General features: G+C 43.7%; 1 protein-coding gene across 4 annotated transcripts in view; it reads left to right on the top strand.

The window, feature by feature from the left end:
- Positions 1–21,906, top strand: part of ATP6V1B1 (ATPase H+ transporting V1 subunit B1) — a 105,054-nt gene that overhangs the window by 30,029 nt on the left and 53,119 nt on the right. For 2 of the 4 annotated variants that reach the window (XM_075572933.1, XM_075572924.1), the window contains exons 2-4: positions 2,442–2,497; positions 10,231–10,329; positions 16,010–16,103. In XM_075572933.1, the coding sequence (XP_075429048.1) occupies positions 2,442–2,497; positions 10,231–10,329; positions 16,010–16,103 (249 nt within the window). Of the gene's footprint in view, positions 1–2,441; positions 2,498–7,475; positions 7,560–10,230; positions 10,330–13,995; positions 14,199–16,009; positions 16,104–21,906 lie in introns of those variants that run through there. The other 2 variants (XM_075572944.1, XM_075572954.1) reach the window with 2 other exon arrangements.

Raw genomic sequence — 21,906 nt, 5'->3', positions numbered from 1 at the left:
ATATTCACACATATATACTCTTCAGTATAAATAACTATAACTATAACTATATATATATATATATATATATATATATATATATATATATATATATATATATATACCAAAAAAGTAGCGCTATTAAACTATTAAAAAGCGTAAGGCTAAAGTGAATATAAGTGAAATATTAATTGAATATAATAATGTGATTCAAAAACTAATGTGTACTAAATCTATCTGTGATTTAACCAATGTAAAAATACAGTGTTAATAAACCAATAAATATATAGAACACTTAAAGTTCACAATTAGAGTCCATCCGGATCCACTGAGGATGTAATGCAATTGAAAGGATTCAGACCACCAGATAACTAATGGTTCATGCAGCTCCTTTGATGTGGTATAGCCACCCACAATAGAATCTACAGGAAAAAAAAACAAAGAGAAGCGCAGGCTCCAGAGTGTTTAACTGTATAAAAATAAAGTCCATTTATTATGACACGCAGTCCCTAGGAATCACACTTACAAGATTTAAAAAAAACACTGAACATTTGAGAGAAATCACAAGGGGTACGTCAGCTGGGTTGGAGGGGTCCAATATTAAACTCTGCCTTGGCATGGTACAGCAGCTGGAAGCTCCTGTCGCACTTCCGCAATGCTACACTCGATCAGCCAGTCTCTCAGCACATAAATGCCAATCCTCCGGTCAGTTGGATGCTCCAGATATGGACCGCATGGGCAGCGTTTGCAAGCAGGCTATCCGTCAGGTACAGAGACCTCCTCTCTACCGCCGTGCGTGCTGACGTCACCACCTTGTCCCAACTAGTTTCGTCACTATCACGTGACTTCCTCAGGGGTAATAAATAACCATAGCTTGGGATGAGATGCAAAGCCAGTAAACCCACTCACAGACAGACTGTTTCGACCTTGTGGGTCTCTTCAGTGTGAAGTTTGTTGTACTGGCTCTGCTTGTTTGAGACTAAGAGTATTTGTTTTTGTAGTATGTATTTATTTATATAGCACCATAAATTCACCACATATTATTAAGGTTATGGTGGGTAAAAAAAGTGACAAAAACCCTCCACAGTAAAGCATAAAGCAAATGGAAATATTACTATATGCTCATTTGCATGACTTAGACAGGTCTGCAACCCCACCTGTGTCATCCCAGTCTATGTTTAAAAGCTGTGTTTAAAGCAGCCTGCATTGGCTTAAGGTTTGTTCATGTAATGTGAGCTTGAGACAAAAGGTGGCACTGTGTGCTCATTTGCATATTATTTCCCAGAATCCCTTGCTGCAGTGGAATTACTGTGTGCTCATTTGCATGTCATTTCCCAGAATCCCTTGCTGCAGTGGAAGTGCTGTGTGCTGGGTGATAATGGTGAAAGGCAGGGTTGCAGACCTGTCTAAGACATGCAAATGAGCTTACATTAATATTTCCATTATATATATATATATATATATATATATATATATATATATATATATATATATATATATATATATAGGCTGAAGGAGCGGCTCAGTGAGTAAAGACACTGAGTTCAAATCCTTGTGTCGGCTCCTTATGACCTTGGGCAAGTCACTTTATCTCCCTGTGCCTCAGGCACCAAAATCATTGATTATAAGCTCTAGGGGGCAGGAACGCCCGCCTCCTAAATGTCTCTGTACAGCGCTATGTACACTAGCAGGGTTAAACAAGAAAGAACACTTATTATTGTGTAATATCCTCTTTCTCCTGTTAATACTCAAACTTTGGGTCAGACAGTTCTGCCAAACGTTTTCTAATTATCACGTTTTTTCCTAAAGTTCTTCAGAATGTAATAAGAAATAAGAAATAAGAAATAAGAAATAAGAAATAAGTAATAAGAAATAAGAAATAAGAAATAAGTAATAAGAAATAAGAAATAAGAAATAAGAAATAAGTAATAAGAAATAAGTAATGAGTAATGAGAAATAAGAAATAAGTAATAAGTAATAAGTAATAAGAAATAAGAAATAAGAAATAAGTAATAAGAAATAAGAAATAAGTAATAAGAAATAAGTAATAAGTAATAAGAAATAAGAAATAAGTAATAAGTAATAAGTAATAAGTAATAAGTAATAAGTAATAAGAAATAAGTAATAAGTAATAAGAAATAAGTCATAAGTCATAAGTCATAAGTCATAAGTCATAAGAAATAAGAAATAAGAAATAAGTAATAAGAAATAAGTAATAAGAAATAAGTAATAAGTAATAAGAAATAAGTAATAAGTCATAAGAAATAAGTAATAAGAAATAAGTAATAAGAAATAAGTAATAAGTAATAAGTAATAAGTAATAAGTAATAAGAAATAAGTAATAAGAAATAAGTAATAAGTAATAAGTAATAAGAAATAAGAAATAAGTAATAAGTAATAAGTAATAAGTAGGTTTCTTTGCCAGAATGATCTGACTAAATATCGTCTCCCTCTCCCTGCAGATTACAAGACGGTGTGTGCAGTGAATGGGCCGCTTGTGGTGTTGGACAATGTTAAGGTACAGAGGGGACAATATGCTGCGTTTACCGCAAAACATGTATAGTACACAGGAACCTATATACTGTATGTTTAATATGTACATAAAACATATATAGATTAAACAGTATATATACACACATGAAAAGTCTGTTTATCTATGTATCTGTATAGACTATCTATCTGTATACTGTATATACCATCTATCTATCTATCTATCTATCTATCTATCTATCTATCTATCTATCTCTATCTATCTATCACATGCTCGTTTCAATTAAATTTGCACTCAATCAAAACACAACCAAGAGAACAATATATATATATATATATATATATATATATATATATATATATATATGTGGTTTTAGTCACCTTTTCACCCACCATAACCTAAATTATATATATACTGTAAATATTACTGTATATTCATCTGCATGTCTTAGACAGGTCTGCAACCCTGTCTTTCACCATTATCGCCCAGCACACAGCACTTCCACTGCAGCAAGGGATTCTGGGAAATGACATGCAAATGAGCACACAGTGCCACCTTTTATCTCAAGCTCACATTACATGAACAACCCTTAGCCAATGCATGCTGCTTTAGACACAGCTTTTAAGCCAGGGCTTGGGAGATGCAAAACCAGTAAACCCACTCACAGACATGTTTCAACCTTGATGGGTATCATCAGTGTGAGGTTGGTTGCTGGCATTTGCTGGAGGGTTTTTGTCACTTTTTTACCCACCATAACCTTAATAAGTGTGGTGATTACCTACTCTTAATCTCAAACCAGCAAATGGCCCCTCTGATTGGCCCATTGCTTCGCGGGCTAACACAACCCCTATTGCGCATGCGCGACCTCTACCCGGTCGCCATCGCCCACGGAGGTCACTGCACATGCGCAAGTACCCAAAATGGCGGCGCCCTGAACCCTCGGGCTGCCGCGGAGCCTCCGGTGCACCGGAGCTCTCCCTGTTCGCTCTGCAACCTTCCCCTATTCTCCCATTGCAGCGGAGATAAGGGTGAACCTGGGGGACCTGGCTACATCTATATATATATATATATATATATATATATATATATATATATATATATATATATATATATATATATAAAGGTGACTAAAAAACCCCCATCCTTAGCATATAGCAAATACAAATATTACTTGTGAGCACAGTCACATGTCTTAGACAGGTCTGCAACCCTGCCCTTCCCCATTATCTCCTTGCATACAGTTAAGGTGACCAGATTTACAAAAGTAAAAACCGGAACACATTAAAAATATATATTTATAAAACAAATGACATCACCAACTGCGCCCCTTCTCCTTTATGTCTCTCCCCCCATCCCTCCATTCTCTCTCCCTCCCTCCCCCATATCCCTCCATTCTTGTTCTCCTTCCCCCCACCCCCATATACCTCCATTCTCGTTCCACCCTTCCCATTCTGTCTCCCTCTCCCCATTCTTTGTCTCTCTCCCCCATTCTCTCTCTCTCTCTCCCCCATTCTCTCTCTCTCTCTCTCTCCCCCATTCTCTCTCTCTCTCTCCCCCATTCTCTCTCTCTCTCTCTCCCCCCCATTCTCTCTCTCTCTCTCTCTCTCTCTCCCCCATTCTCTCTCTCTCTCTCTCTCTCTCTCTCTCTCTCTCTCTCTCTCTCTCTCTCTCTCTCTCTCTCTCTCTCTCGTCTCTCTCCCCCATTCTGTCTCTCTCTCTCACCCCATTATGTGTCTCTCTCCCTATAGAGAGAGTGAGTGTGTGTCCCCCTTTGTGGACCCTTCCTGCATGGGTGGGGGGAAGCCATCTTGAACCCTGGCAGCAGATACTGGAAGTTCTCACTGACACTTCCAGGTCTCACTGCTGGGGCTCCACTGTCATACCCAGCCTCCGCTCTCCTCTATGCATTTTGTTCCCCCCCTCTTCCCCCCCCCCCCCCTCCGCTCTGATGGTGAAAGCCGGGACAGTCACAAAAAAACTGGACATTTTAAAGAATGTCGGGCAGCCGGGACAAACATTAAAAAAACGGGACATCTGGTCACTCTACATACACTGTTTCCACTGTATTGTATGTATTGTATGTCTTTATTTATATAGCCCAGACAAGTAAGGAAATGCTGCACACCTCAAATTGAAAAAAAGAATTGATACAGTTACCGGTGCTCCGAAGTTTGAACGAAAGCCTGTGATCAGTCCTGAACAGATAATAAGAGGAACATCGGGCACAACGGATTTAGTATATCCAAACTCATTTATTGAGCCAACACAACGTTTCGACCGTGATGGTCTGTATCAAGTGACAATGGCTTGATACAGACCATCACGGTCGAAACGTTGTGTTGGCTCAATAAATGAGTTTATTTATATAGCGCCATAAATGTACATAGCGCTTCACAGTAGTAATACATGTGGTAATCATATAAATAACAAATAATATAAATAACAGGTCATGGGAATAAGTGCTTCAGACATAAGAGTAACATTAAGGAAGAGGAGTCCCTGTTCCGAGGAGCTTACAATCTAGTTGGTAGGTAGGAGAACGTATAGAGATAGTAGGAGGGAATTCTAGTAAGTGCGTCTGCAGGGGGCCAAGCTTTATGTATCATGTGTCCAGGATTATCTACACTGCAATTCATATGCTTCTTTAAGCAAATGTGTCTTAAGGTGGGTCTTAAAGGTGGATAGAGAGGGTGCTAGTCGTGTATTGAGGGGAAGGGCATTCCAGAGGTGCTGGGCAGTCAGTGAGAAAGGTTTAAGGCGGGAGAGGGCTTTAGATACAAAGGGGGTAGAAAGAAGACATCCTTGAGAAGAACGCAAGAGTCGGGATGGTGCATAGCGAGAAATTAGGGCTGAGATGTAAGGAGTGGCAGAGGAAAAGTGAAAAGTGGGGAGGAGAATTGAGTGTGAGATGCGGGATTTGATCGGAAGCGAGGAGAGGGATTTCAGGAGGGGAGACGCGGAGACAGATTTAGGAAAGAGTAGAGTGATTCTGGCAGCAGCGTTTAGGATAGATTGTAGGGGAGACAGGGGAGAGGCAAGGAGGCCGGACAGCAGGAGGTTGCAGTAATCGAGACGGGAGAGAATGAGGGCCTGAGTCAGAGTTTTAGCAGACGAGTAACAGAGGAAAGGGCGTATCTTTGTGATATTGCGGACGAAAAAGCAACAAACTTTAGAAACGTATTGAATGTGAGAGGAGAATGTGAGAGAGGAAACGAGTGTGACACCTAGGCAGGGTGCTTGGGCTACTGGGTGAATGATTGTATTTCCAACAGTAATGTGGAAGGAGGTAGTAGGGCCAGGTTTGGGAGGAAGTATAAGGAGCTCTGTTTTTGCCATGTTAAGTTTCAGTCGGCGGAGGGCCATCCAGGATGATATTCCAGAGAGACATTCAGAAACTTTGGTCTGTAAAGCAGGTGTAAGGTCAGGGGTTGAAAGGTTAATTTGTGTGTCGTCAGCATAGAGGTGATATTTAAACCCAAAATATGTGATTAGGTCACCTAGAGAGAGTGTGTAAAGAGAGAAGAGAAGGGGTCCCAGGACAGAGCCCTGGGGTACCCCCACAGAGAGATCGATGGAGGAGGAGTTAGCAAAAGAGACACTGAAAGTACGATGGGAGAGGTAAGAGGAGATCCAGGATAGAGCTTTTGTTCCGAATACCAAGAGTATGGAGAATGTGGAGGAGACGAGTGTGGTCCACGGTGTCAAATGCTTCAGAGAGGTCGAGTAATATGAGCAGAGTGTAATGACCTCTGTCTTTTGCAGCAAGGGATTCTGGGAAATGACATGCAAATGAGCACCCAGTGCCACCTTTTGTCTTAAATCCATTATTACAAGGAAGCCTTAAGCCAATGCTCGCTATTTGGGATTTAAGACAAAGACAAAGAATCCCTTGTTGCAGTGGAAGCACTGTATGCTAGGTGATAATGGTGAAAAGCAGGGTTGCAGACCTGTCTAAGACGTGAATTTGCTTGCAAGTAATTTTTTTATTTGATATATATATACTGTATATACACACAGATGAATTTTACCAGATGGGGGTCTGGGAAAAAACGAGACAGCACACAGCCAATGAAATCCAGAGATATTGTATTCAAGATAAATACATGGCACTGCATCCAACGTTTCGGTCATCAAAGTGTGACCTTCCTCAGGGACGTGCACCATGATCTCCCCCTAACTCCTCCTACTGACTCTCCCCAAGGTGCAAGCTGGGACAGAGACGCAGAATGTGATACATCTCATTGTAATCTGTGCACCATGTAACTCCTCCCCAACTCCTCCTACTGACTCTCCCCTAATCCCAATGTGACGTACACGCAGCAAACATTCATACATTGACGTAAGGTGACAGCCATGCATTTGCGCCACGCTTGCCTTGCTACACCTCAGCTGTGGAGGTTATTTACTAAAATCTCATCAGTGCAGAATTCACAGAAACCGAACTGCGCGCGCTTCATTAACGCGCTTCATTAACGCGCTTCATTAACGCGCTTCATTAACGCGCTTCATTAACGGAGGAAACTCCTGGGATTCCTTTTCTGTGATAAACCTGCTGCTGTTTTCTGCACTGGATTTGCCCCTGTTTTGCAGCCAGAAGCCTACAGAAAACAGGACACCTGGCAGATAGAAAGATTCATTTGTTAAGTCTCTCTGCTGCAAAACAGGGTCAAAATCTGTGCAAAAAAAAACAGCACCTGATTTATCACAGAAGAGGGCTCTCGCTGAAAGCATGTGCAGTTTTTGCTTTGCTACATTTAGTGCAATTCTTTTGCATGGGTTTTGCACCAGTTTACAGCTTGGGAGACTTTAGTACGTTGTGCATTAATCTGACATCTTAATTGTAGGGGAGATTGCTGCTTAACCCTTTGGCTGCTTTACAAGCAAATAAGGGTGGCGTCGAACAATGCATTGCTGGCTCCTCTGGCACCCACGGGGTTAAATGTGAGTGGCTGTTTCCTTTTGTTTGTGGGAAGGATCCCTGCGGCTCAAAGTGTCCTCGCAGCAGGAGAAGTACACACGCCGGTGCAATGTTTCTGGCAAAATAATGGGCAGAGCGGGGCAGTTTTCTCCAGATCTTCTGAAGGACAAGGTAACGGCCGATGCTGCCAAACTAGTTACACCCCCCGTCTTAACCCCGTACTCAATCAGGAAAGGCAGAAGGGCAAGCAGGTACAATATAGGGCAGTCGTGCTCAACTTCAGTCCTCATGCCTCCCCCCAAACAGGTCAGGTTTTCAGGACATCCCAGCTTCAGCACAGGTGACTGAATTAGTCCTTGCTTCAGCACAGGTGACTGAGCCTCTGGTTGAGCCAGCTGGGATATTCTGAAAACCTGACTTGTTGGGGGGTGGGGGGAGGATTGAGTTGAGCGCCCCTTGATATAGAAAGTCGGCAATTCAGAAAAGACCACTCTCTAACTTCGGTTATGGGCTTTGAATGTACAGTTTACATTGTTAATGTATTTTTCGTGTATGCCAAGGAGAATGAACATCGCAAGCCATTTATGATGAAATCATTCCCATTCCTCCCCCAAAAATGTTACCTGCAATATGTAACAGCTGCAAAAGTCCTGTATCTACAGTCAAACGTTTCAAACTTTGCCCGTACTGTTCTGGTCTTTTCCTGGGCACCTCACCAGTGATTTGCAAATGCTTTGAGCAATCCTTTTTGAACCCATTCTCTGTTAGAGGGGAAAGCTTTGGCGGGGTGAGGTTGAAGGTCAATGCGGCCTTGAGGTTGTCTAGCTTGGGTGTGATCACATCTGATCCTCACGTTGAATGTTCTTATGGGCAATTTGTCAGCTTTTGTGACGTGAGCAAGGCGAAATCCGGCACTCTCGCTTTCATGCAGAGCAACGTACCAGAATAATACCGGGCCTTCTTCTAACTTAATGAGCCAGCAAAGACATTTGACGGGTTGTCAAGGGGGGATTTCCAGAAACATCTGGACGCGAATCTTTAGTTTGAAGTGTGCAAGACTATGAACTCTCCAGTAAAGGTCTCAACCTATTTAATTTCGTAGGGGTTGTTATATTACATTTTCTCCTAACAGAGTTAACAATTCCCTCTTGCCCAACTGGTCCTGAAAATCTTTTATTATCAATACATGACAATACACAACTGCAAGGTAGAGGAGTTTGTAAACTTGTTAAATGACAATCCCCCCCCCCCCCCTCACACAGTTTACCAAAGGTGTCGTCCTATCCATGCTACATTTTGTAAGGATTTCCTTAAGATTTTGGAAGACCATTTCTCCACATCTCTTCAGGAGCCTCCTAAACTATCGTAGAGATTTCTAATTGGGTGGTGAGAAAGTCCCTTTGAAAATCCCTTCTGCCCGGGATAGAACAATATGGAAGATAGGATCAGGTGAAGCGTTGATTACAGTCTGATGATGTCACTGCCCTCACTTGGGAGGAGATAGCCAATAAACAGTGAGGATGACACAAGCAGCGGGCTCCGGGAGAGCAAAAATGGAACTCAAGGGTTTCCTTGATACAGCAGCAACACTTAAAGCTACAGTCGTTCATAAATCAGACCATTTTTTTGTAACCCTGTTGCCCAATGCAACTCAATAATTATATCCCTGATGCTGTGTAAAGCAGATTCGTTTTAGGAAGAAAAGGGCGTAGCTGGTAGTATTAGGCTGCGCATATAGTGACGGCGACGGCGACGCGTGACGTCACCCATCGCTGCTAGCGAAAGTTGTATTTTGCTTTGCGGCGGCGGCGGCGCGGGCGACCAGGCCATTGATTGGTTCAGGGGCTGTCACATGAGGCGACAGCCCCTGAAAAATCAAATATTCCCGGCTTCCAAAAATCGCGTCGCCAGTGTCGCTGTCGTGCTTACTATAAGCGCACGCGGCTGCGGCGGCAACAATGCATTTGTTTTCGGGCGACGTCGCGTCGCCGGCACTATAAGCGCGGCCTTAGAGAGGAAAAACGGACAGGTTTTAGTGACAGCATAAATGTGAGAGAATAATGTGGGGGAGGAGTCACACCCCACGGTATCTAACACCCCCTAACACCCACACCCCCAAACCTTACTGGGATCAGCTGTGCGGCTGGACCATACTCTACCCTGATGTATACTCCATCCCGCAACGAGCAGCCACTTTACCTTTTGTTTCAACATTGCCCCTTATTCCCTGTAGAGTGTCAGCTCTGAGGATCAGGGCCCGCGTTACCTCTCTGTATCTGTGCTTATTTTTTATGTGATCCTGTTAATGTGATTGATGTCACTCTGTACCCCCCCACCCCCCCCCCGCCCACTCTACCGCGCTACGCAATATGTTGGCGCTTTGCAAATAAACGATGATTATAATAGTGTGACGCCCAGGCAGCGGGCTCGTGTTACTGGGTGTATGATAAGACTACTGACAGCCATGGGGAAGAGGGACTTTTGGCCAGGTTTGAATGATGGAGTGCTTGTTAACCAGGGTTTCATCCTTATCAGGGAGCCAACGAAAAGAAAAGGGACAGAGAGGGGGTGCTGCCTGCGCGTACTCTTGTTAAACACACTGTGCAATCAGACAAAAGGGAGCACCAGAGAAAATCAAACCTCTCCCAAATCTCAGCTCACCCTGTTTGCAAACTAATGTAAAGACATTTATAGCGTAGGGGTCAGATTACTGGTGGGAAAAAGGCAGGAGTGAGCCCCTAAACATGTCCCCACCGTTATTACATGTTTCTCCTAAAAAGACTGCCCCCTTGAAGGACCTGTATTTATGAGTATCCCTTTCTTTGTTCTCACCGTTCTGCAGTTTGCTCAGTATGCTGAAATTGTGAACTTCACCCTTCCTGATGGTACAGTCCGAAGCGGTCAAGTGCTGGAGGTGTCAGGTTTTAAAGCCATTGTCCAGGTAATGTCTGCTGCCCTTCTAATGCTCTCATTCTAACTGAGCCCGACACTCTGCCCAGTCCTGTCTCCTCTCTACCCAACCCTAACTGGTCTCTACCACCTTGTCACACATGAAACCACTGCTCGTAATCCCTTCCTACAAATATTAATTAGACTTCCACTCACTTTATACTCCCTCCTTAAACTAGGTTGGATTTCGTCTGAATTCCGTCCCACACTTTCCCGGGCTTTTTCGACCCAAATTCAATCTGTGGAATAAAATCCGCCGTTCGATTGCTTGGGGCTGCCTGGACCCTTAAAAATTTCGATGACGAGCAACGGGCGCACGGATTGTAAAAGAATCCATCGACGGATTCAACTTCAATCCAAATCCGCGGAACGTCTTTATATGAATCCATTCCGCGGTTTCCAGACAAATGGAAATGGGAGGTAGAAATACTGCCACGTCGCCTTCCTGCCTAAATAATAAATAATAATTATTATTTATTTATTAAATTATTTATAATAATAATAAATAATATTATATATATATATATATATATATGTATATATATATATATATATATATATATATATATATATATATATATATATATATATATGTATGTATAACCGATAATACTAGAGCAGCAACCCAACCACCCAAACTTTGCCTACACCATAATGGCTTAGCATTGAGGCTCCGCCCCTATGTATATGCTCCTCCTCCTCCCATAATAATTCTGTTTCTATTTCATGGATTCGCATTCCGTTTCCGTCGGCCGAATTTTAAGTAATAGGGGGGGAAAAAACCCTTAATCTGCCTTTTTGAGACTGATCCACCGGTTGAAAGATGCAGGCAAATCCAGCAATGGATTCGATTTCTGGCAAATATTTTGCCCCCCCCCCCCCCCCGCTACTTAAAATATAAGGACACAGTTTCATTTTGTTAATCAAAATATACAACTTTCCCTGATTTTTAAAGCCACAAAACATGTACAATTTTATGTTTAAAAAATAAATAAAAAATCAGTTCTGTAGTATTAGGTAATACTTACTGCATTTCCTTAAAATTAAAAATGATTATTCAACGCTTACTGCCATTTTTAATGAGTTTTAAAGCATCCTTGGATTTCTATAACGGTTTTAGCCCGCCTCCCCAGCAGTGCAAGATCTTTGCAACACTTTCCTGTTTGTAATAATTTGTTGCCACATTTCCCACCAGTTTGAGCTGCAAACTGTAACAATAGATAACGTTACCGTCGTAATATAAGGATACATTGTAGCTGCTGAGTTACACTGACTGAAGCAGCCATTATGTTAGGCACACAATCAGGATTTTAACAGATTTTATAACGGGAGCACCAAACGATTGCCAGATTAGGTAAGAAGGTAGCATTATACATTGCCACAAGCTTTACATATACAAATAAGCATAAAAGAGAGAGAGGGGGGGGAGACAGAATGTAGTGTAGCTGCTTTAAAAATATATATATTTTTAAATTTGCTGAATTGATCAAATTGATGTTTTTATGTCTCTCACGCACGGCCCGAAACATTGTATACTTCCCAACATGCCCCGCCATTAAATGCCAAGAAATGACTAAGCGACGGTTACCTGCATGATTTGTAAGATGTTGCTACATTTAATGATCCAGATGGCCTGCTTCTTCTTTCGTATTGTTCCCCCATACAACATACCACCTCGGCCTACTTTCTTACGCCGTCTCCTGTAGCAATATGCATTATAATAGCAAGAGGAAAGGGGAGGGGGAACTCCCACTTGTGATGCTAACCAGGAGCAGACAATTGCCTTATTCATAATATATAAACATCTTCATTACATGAGACAGTTTATGAGACCCAGGAATCCAGTTAGTCCAACAATAAACACACTCCCATACACTTACCACTAGCCTGTGTAGGTAGATCTTCTGTGGTAGTCTGGGCAATGTGCAGGACTGGTCACATAAATGAAGTAAATTACTCACTGCTGACCTTGGGGATATCCTGGTCCTGTCAGGCGTGCTCCTACCGAGAAGTAAATGTAGAAAGTGCAGGAGAAACGGCGGTGCATCTGCTGCTGCTGAAGATGAATTTGAAACCACAAACTGCAAACTGCAAAAACTAGGTGCAAAAATGTATTTAGGGCATAGTAAAAATAGCCAAAAGGACACTCTAACGCGTTTCACGTGGTATCCCACGCTTTATCAAAAAGAAAAAAAGAAAAAAATTCTCTTTGATAAAGCGTGGGATACCACGTGAAACGCGTTAGAGTGTCCTTTTGGCTGTTTTTACTATGCCCTAAATAAATTTTTGCACCTAGTTTTTGCAGTTTGCAGTTTGTGGTTTCAAATTCATGCATTATAATAGGACATAGTGCACAATCCCGTCCATGTTTGTCCCCTAAGGCCGTGAATCCGCGGTCGTACGATCTCTGCTGAGGTCAGTCGGGCCAATGTCGTATTCGCCTGTTCCATTAATGCCCGAGGTCACGCTGTGACGTTTCTTAATGTGAGCTGAATCAAGGGAGTGCAGTGACCTCCTAGGAAGTAACATGGGCATCGATGACATGCCACGCAACATCAAAATAATTAGGGGCAAATTCCCTTTTATTGGCGTTTCAGCTCCTTCACGGCAATGCATTAGGGTCTGGCAGAGAAGGGGTTAAAAATACATGCTTCTAGAGATATGTAGATGTTAATACTGGTCTAAAATATCCCACAATATTTAGATGTTACCTTCAGTATTGCCCCCTCAAGCATTAGGCAAGATGTTACATTCTTAAGTGCTTTTAGATCTTGAACATCCAATACATTGCTAATTAGAATGGGACGCCTGTTTGTATCCTGCAGTTTGAAGGGGGAGGGGCGGATGGGGGTTGTTATTTTAAGAACAGCATTTTTTTAGGGACCAAGTACATCTTTTTAACACCCCCGGACAAGTACTGTTGTCCAGGAGAACAACATGGCGTCCAGGGTCAGCCTCCTTTCCATGGCCAGCAAGGAAGAATGCCTCAGACCACATTTACTTCCATACTTGTCCATGTGGCTCACCCAAACAACTTTCAATGAATTCACTCTACTAGCCCTCTCCCACCTCTGCCGGCCGGCTGTTCCATGAATCCACCACCCTTTCCTTAAAGAAGTCCTTCTTCACATGTCCCCTGAGCCTGCCACCCTCCAGCATCAGAGCAGGACCTGTTCTAACACTTCTCCGTCTCGGGAGTCGGCTTTCCTTCCTGCACCATGTGGAAGCCTTGGATGTATTTGCACGTTGATATAGATATATATATATATATATATATATATATATATATATATATATATATATATATATATATATATATATATATATATATATATATATATATATATATATATATATATATATATATATATATATATATATATATATATATATATATATATACACACACACACACACACACACACACACACACACACACACACACACACACACACACACACACACACACACACACACACACACACACACACACACACACACACACACACACACACACACACACACACACACACACACACACACACACACACACACACACACACACACACACACACACACACACACACACACACACACACACACACACACACACACACACACACACACACACACACTGTACCTCCTCGTCTCTCTCCTTTCTTCCATGAACACACAGTACTGAGTTCCTTCAGCCCATCCAAACTCCCACACCCCTTGTGTTGCCATTTACCCGTTGCTCTTACCCACACTGTCTGTAATTGAGGAATGGGATATTTGCTCGCGACTGCCCCGACGCAACCATCTCCCCACCGGCGTTTAGTTGCAGGGGGACCCTCCACCGCTGGCCGCTTCTACGGGAAGGTACGTTTTAGGGCATGGGGTTCGTTTTAGGGTAGGGGGTTAGCTTTAGGGGTTATAGAGGTTAGGGTAGGGGGTTAACTTTAGGGGTTTAGCACTTAGGGTAGGGGTTAACTTTAGGGGTTTTGCACTTAGGGTAGGGGGTTAACTTTAGGGGTTTTAGCGGTTAGGGTAGGGGGTTAAATTTACGGGTTTAGCGTTTAGGGTAGGGGGTTAACTTTAAGGGTTTAGGGTAGGGGGTAACTTTAGGGGTTTAAGTTCTTAGGGTAGGGGGTTAAGCTTAGGGGTTTTAGCGGTTAGGGTAGGGGGTTAACTTTAGGGGTTTTAGCGGTTAGAGTAGGGGATTAACTTTAGGGGTTTAGTGGTTAGGGTAGGTTGTTAACATTTGGGGGTTTTGCGGTTAGGGTAGGGGGGGTAACTTTAGGGGTTTTAGTGGTTAGAGTAGGGGATTAACTTTAGGGGTTTAGTGGTTAGGGTAGGGATTAACTTTAGGGGTTTAGCGGTTAGGGTAGGGGTTAACTTTGGGGGTTTTATGGCTTAGGGTAAAGGGTTTTAGGGTAAGGGGTTACGGGTTTTCAGGTAGGGGGTAGTATTAGTATTAGTATTAGGGTTAAGATTAGGAGATTTCAGGGTAAGAGCTAAACTTAGTTACTTACCTTAGCGCCGAAGTGGACCGTGGCTAAGTGACCTGAAGGTGATTTGCGCAGCAGCTAAATGCCGGCGGTCATCTGGTCACGGCGAAACGGCCACGACCAAATGTCCTAGACCACTACAATTGATTGACCTTGTATTGGGATGTTGTACAGCACTCCATACATTGTTGGTGCTATATACATACAGTACATTACCAAGGAAGCAGCACAATTGACCTGCCCGGGACCTCTGCTGGCAAACTGCCCACCTCCCCTCCTTTAATCCCGCCGAGACCTTTCTAGGGCCCTTCTAATCCCATTAGAGAGTCAGCCTCAGAGCCGAGCCGAGCTGAAGCGGCTTACGGCGTGTCCTCGGTCACACACAGGCACCCCGCTCTGTAGATGTGCCCTGGGCTCGGTGCGGAGGGTAACATTCCCCACTTCTCCTGGGACACACGGATCTAATTAAAGCCGCGATCCGGAGGTTAATTCATACAAACGGTGTCATGTATTATACCGATCACAGTCCCACGGCCCGCTCTCTCTCTCTCTCTCTCTCTCTCTCTCTCTCTCTCTCTCTGCCTCTCTCTCTCTCTCTCTCTCTCTCTCTGCCTCTCTCTCTCTCTCTCTCTCTCTCTCTCTCTCTCTCTCTCTCTCTCTCTCTCTCTCTCTCTCTCTCTCTCTCTCTCTCTCTCTCTCTCTCTCTCTCTCTCTCTCTCTCTCTCTCTCTCTCTCTCTCTCTCTCTCTCTCTCTCTCTCTCATGTATATATAATAAAATATAATATCAATTGTTTTATTTTCTCCCTGATAATCGTTCCCTCATCCAACTGCATGTTAAGGAACAATGAAGGGATTATCTTCCTCCCAAGCCTTAGTTTAAGGATCTTTTACATGTGTGTGCCCGGCATCTCTGGCACTGTATGGTTTCCCATCCCGTCCGGCATGATAAAGGGTTACATCCCCGGGCATGTAACCCCTTCTCTGCCCCCCCCCCCCCCCCCCCCGGGGCCCAGCAACGCATTGCAGCCCCTGTGTGTACGGGGGAGAGCAGAATGCCCCCTCCCCTACATCCCTGAATATTACCTTTTGCATTTATTTGGACCTGACTTTCCCCCCCTGCTGCGCCGGCTCTAATCCCCACTAATTGCCAGTAATTGGGTTCTTGCCCCGGGTCTCCGCAGGTGTTTGAAGGCACATCTGGGATCGATGCCAAGAAAACAGCCTGCGAGTTCACGGGGGACATCCTCAGGACACCTGTTTCCGAGGACATGCTGGGTACGTTGAGCGCTGGGAGAAGGGAGCTTGGGGGTTAATCTATTGGCCGGTGCATTAATAATCAGCCAGAGGTCCCTCTGACTGCAGGTATCTCTCACTGTAAATATCATTAAACAGCTGCAGTGCAATGTAGGTAAAAAGTGTGTGTGTGTAGATTTGTATTTATGTGTATGGGAATATATATCACACATTATTTAGGTTATGGTGGGTGAAAAGGTGACTAAAAACCCTCCACTGTATAGCATATACACATATTACTTGTGAGCACATTCACATGTCTCAGCCAGGTCTGCAGGCCTGCCTTTCACCATTATCACCTAGCATACAGTGCTTCCACTGCAGCAAGGGATTCTGGGAAATGACATGCAAATGAGCTCACAGTGCCACCTTTTGTCTCAAAACCATTGTTACATGGAACCCTTAAGCTAATGCTTGCTGTTTTAAACACAGCTTTTAAACATAGCCTGGGATGAGATGCAAAGCCAGTGAATACACTCACAGACAGACTGTTTCAACCTTGTGGGGCTCATCAGCGTGAGGTTGGTTATATTGGCTTTGCCATTTGAGACATGAGTAGGTCTTCACCACACATTATTTAGGTTAGGGTGGATGAAAAGGGGACTAAAAACCCCTCCACCGTATAGCATACAGTATAGCATATAAAAATATTACTTGTGAGCACATTCACATGTTTTAGATAGGTCTGCAACCCTGCTTTTCGCCATTATCACCTAGCATACAGTGCTACCACTGCAGTAAGGGATTCTGGGAAATAACATGCAAACGAGCCCTGTATGCTAGGTGATAATGGCGAAAAGCAGGGTTGCAGACCTGTCTAAGACATGCTGTATGCTATACGGTGGAGGGTTTTTAGTCCCCTTTTCATCCACCATAACCTAAATAATGTGGGGTGAAGACCTACTCATGTCTCAAATGGCAAAGCCAATATAACCAACCTCACGCTGATCAGGCCCACAAGGTTGAAACAGTGTGTCTGTGAGTGGGTTCACTGGCTTTGCATCTCATCCCAGGCTATGTTTAAAAGCTGTGTTTAAAACAGCAAGCATTGGCTTAAGGGTTCCATGTAACAATGGTTTTGAGACAAAAGGTAGCAATGTGTGCTCATTTGCATGGCCCACACCAAACTATAACCTTCCCCCGTGCCTTGGTTTGATGTTGGGGTACCACTTGAAATAGACACATATCTGTGTCTGCTACTACTATCAGGAGTACCCCTATGTCTACAACTCCCATGTGATGGATGTGTTCTTGGCGATCACTGATGTTTTCGAGAATTGCCCCTGCCTGTGATGAGTCTGACCATCGGCCTTCACTTTCTTCCTCTGCCCTCTCCCATTCCTCCTCCATCAAGCCTTGTACGGTAGACACAAGTTTGTCCCTGCCCCATGTTACTGTCTGTATCTCTCAAGGCATAAAGTAAACCACCCTTGTCATGCATACGTAGATACTAGAAATCCCATAGCTATTTATAAACTATGGGAAACACATACAGTAGTAAAAATCCGGGCGTGTGTACAATGCCATTAGTATATGACCCGAAACCAGATGAATCCCAGGCAGCTCTTTCGCATTGAGCAAAACCTGATGACATCATCACTTGCATATATTATAATCTGGAGTCTAAATGAGGCACGTCATTAAGGCAGTGTTTTTCAATCAAGGGTTTTAAGAACACTTGGGTTCCCCGGGCGTCCCTAAAGGGTTCCCTACAATTTTCTGGTCATTTGAAAATTGCATCAAATACAGAAGAATTTACAATGCATCTGATCACAGACGTGCTATTAGAGATGGTTGGGGGTTCCTCAGAATTTCATTTAGGGTTCCTTAACCAAAAAAAAGGTTGGAAACCACTGGTCTAACACAATGTTAAAAAAACAAAACATATATTTGTAACGGTGTTTCCCCCCCCAATCTTACATTGGCCCCTTACGTGAGGAAACTGCCCCATGTTACATGTACTATAGTGTGGTGCACCTGCTGGCTTACAGAACTCCTGAGTCTTCCGCGGTGATATGGGGAAATACATCAGGACAGGCTCGTGAGGTAATGCTGAGAACTACTCACTTCTGGTACAGCGCCTCCATCTCTTCCAGGTCCCACGACAGCAGGGAGGAGTCTCTAAAAGAGAACCTCTGGGTGCAGCTTCTCCCTGAATGACTCCACTCTCAAGCAAGAAGGTTCTTTCAAATTGGACATTCTTTATTGTCATCTTTAGTGGCAGACTGCCCATCATTGCGACCGGTCTCTAGCCACACATCATAAAGGTTGCCCACCTCAAGGAAGTCCCTGGACACCACTCCTAGTCAGGGCCCTAGAAGCTGTCCTTGCTCTTCCCTTACTCTCTAATAGAGTAAGGGGAATAGTCTGCCCAACTCTCCCCTAAGGGAGGGCCACAATCCTTGCCAGAGCCCTGGCAGTGTGTTGGGTCAGACAGTCTCATTCAGGTGGGATGAGACACTCACACACACTCTAAATTCAGGAAGTGATGCATACTATATAGCTCCAGTAGGCACCCCCTGTGTCACTGTAATTGGACACAGAGCATGATGTCACTTCCTTCACTACACAATAAACATCACAGGGGATGAGGGCAAACCTCATGATTATTCCTGGCAAACCTGCCCTTTTAACAGGGATTATTGCACAGGAGGAGAGAGGCATGTAACCCCAAAATTACACAGGGCTACAATCTCCCTCTGGTGGATCCAATGGTCTCCACTTGGTCCTAACTTTTTGGGGCCTTCCTTCAAACAGGCAACTGCAAAACATACAGGAAACAACAGTATCATCAATACAAAAATACATTGGCACACACCATGCATAATTCAACATAATGCCTAATCACCATAACCGCATTACTGTATTCAGAACTTTCATATTATTACAGATAGTGTACAGTACTACAAAGATTACTCCCTAGGAGAATCCAAACTGCAATAGTAATGTCTGGGGTCAGGCTTCTTTACCTCGCACCCGTTGTGATCAATAATTGTAATACTGTATGATCTAGACGGCCCATTTTCTGGTCTATACTCCATTTTATGCATGTAAATGTTGCGCCCAACACTCCAAACCCTCATCAGATAACATATCCTAGCCTCTGTTCTGTGTTCAGAGTAACTAGACTTGGACTTGAGGTAGTCCTCCACTGCTTCCCTTAGCCAGGTACCCCGATTGTCCTCTATCTCCTGCATTAGAGGCTCGGGAACATAAGGATACTCCAATCCATGAGATTGCTTATACAGTATCTCGCTACTATGGCTCTCTCAGCCCTGCTTATCCTCACTAGCTTCTTATTCCCTACTTTTCCTGGCAGTGCCCATAACAGTGGTTCTTCAGGGGCAATGCGATCATATAATATAGAGGACCCCTTTGGGGTGACTATTCCCTTCTGGATTTCATCCCACCTCCTCACTAACTCCTCATGGCTTTCCTCAGCTGAGTATTCACCCACATCCCCACATCCCACCAGTGATCAACTACATCTCTCCGCATTAAGATAAATCTGGTGCGGTCCAACCACTCAGAATACCCCTCATACAACGGAGCCCACCACTTGGTACTATGCTCAGAGGACTGCTTCTTTACTGCTAGCGCAGTCTCAGACCCCTCAGTCTCTCCACCAGAAGAGACACCAGATGTAGTATTTGAACGGGTGTCAGTCCCGTAACGTTTTTGCCGTCCCCTTACAATTTGGGTATAATTAGTGGGATTCATTTTTGGGGGTGTCACAGCAGGTATTACTTCCCTCCCCGACCCCTCATCAGACGTAAAACAGTCCCCCCAGTCCGTGGCCAACCCAGGCCATTCCTCCGACGTGTCCTGTGACTCCCCAGACCAACCCTGGCTTGATCGGGACCCCGAGGGAGACGTGACAGGAGCTTTGCACCATACTGGGCCCCAGGGTGTGCTTTGCGAGCAGCCATACTACCCCTGACTACCCCTAGGCTCCCTTCCATTCCGCAGCACTTTCCTGGTAGCATACATGTTCCTTTCCTACAGTTCGCCTAGCTAAAGCCTGTCCTGATGATCTCAGCAGCGCCTCCAAAAATGTAACAGTGTTTCCCCCCCCCCTCAATCTCATATTGGCCCCTTACATGAGGAAACTGCCCCATGTTACATTTCTCATTCAAGTGGGATGAGACACTCACACACACACTAAATTCAGGAAGTGATGCATACTATATAGCTTCAGTAGGCACCACCCCTGTGTCACTGTAATTGGACACAGAGCATGATGTCACTTCCTTCACTACACAATACACATCACAGGGGATGAGGGCAAACCTCATGATTACTCCTGGCAAACCTGCCTTTTTAACAGGGATTATTGCACAGGAGGAGAGAGGCATGTAACCCCAAAATTACACAGGGCTACAATCTCCCTCTGGTGCATCCAATGGTCCCCACTTGGTCCTAACTTTTTGGGGCCTTCCTTCAAACAGGCAACTGCAAAACATACAGGAAACAACAGTATCATCAATACAAAAATACATTGGCACACACCATACATAATTCAACATAATGCCTAATCACCATAACCGCATTACTGTATTCAGAACTTCCATATTACTACAGATTACTCCCTGGGAGAATCCAAACTTCAATAGTAATGTCTGGGGTCAGGCTTCTTTACCTCTCGCCCGTTGTGATCAATAATTGTAATACTGTATGATCTAGGCGGCCCATTTTCTGGTCTATACTCCATTTTATGCATGTAAATGTTGTGCCCAACACTCCAAACCCTCATCAGATAACATATAAAAGAAAATTAGGAATCGCAGGTTTAGGAGTTCGCACAACATCTGAAAATCACTACTAACAAAATGTATAAGTAATCATTTTCAGCTTCTGAATATTAATAAAATGTATTAGTAGTGATTTTCAGCTATGATAATAAAATGTATTAGTAATGATATTTAACCATTTCAATATCAGAGTCCCAAGTGCTATATATACGTAAACCCTCCCTGCCGGCTCATAGAGAGATTACATTGGGGTGCATTATATGGCTACTCCGCATGGGTTACCATGACTCAGGGTACGGGATTCAGGCGGCCGGGTGATGAGGTAGCAAGGTTGTAGAATAATGGGCTCCCGAGACGTTTGTAGTACAACTGTCATTTATTCGGGTCCCCATGGACAGGGACCGCTCATACACTTATTAATGACGTTGTACTGTATTGTATAACAGACAGACATGAATACAGTTTTTCCATCAGCGCTCACTCTTAACCCTTCAATGAAGGTACTTGGACTTAGTTGCAGAGTAAGTGTGGGACCCAGCCACCCTTGTTACTGCAGAACCATCATCAGTATTAATCCGACTACTCTGGGCCTCTACGAGAATTCTGGTGGGCCTTTCGTTGCTTGACCCAATTTACCTTTTGCCTGTTTGGGAACTGCCACTTCTATACAGACCGATGAGGAATATTAGCGCCGATCAGTGGATATAGATGATCCACCGGCACCTGGGAGCCATCTTTCCTGAGGCCCTCTGTGGCGTGTCGTATTCATCTTTATTACTTATTCAGGACTCCGTTCTTTCTTTAGAGCATCCTAACTTAAACAATACTATCTCTATCTACAACATAATAAACAGGGGGCTGGCCTATACTATTACTTATCTACGCTTCCCGAGGCTCCTCTCGTCTTGTCCTCCTGGAACCTAATTTCCTACAATAGTCCCTTTCCCTTAAATACTCCTGCCTAACATCTCGATCCCCATAGCAACCCAGGCTTGGGCCTAGGATACAACTGTCATGCTAGTAACCATTTAGGA

The sequence above is a fragment of the Ascaphus truei genome, chromosome 1 (assembly GCF_040206685.1).
Source record: "Ascaphus truei isolate aAscTru1 chromosome 1, aAscTru1.hap1, whole genome shotgun sequence".
Lineage (NCBI taxonomy): Eukaryota > Metazoa > Chordata > Amphibia > Anura > Ascaphidae > Ascaphus > Ascaphus truei.
This window is presented reverse-complemented; position numbering and strand designations above follow the sequence as displayed.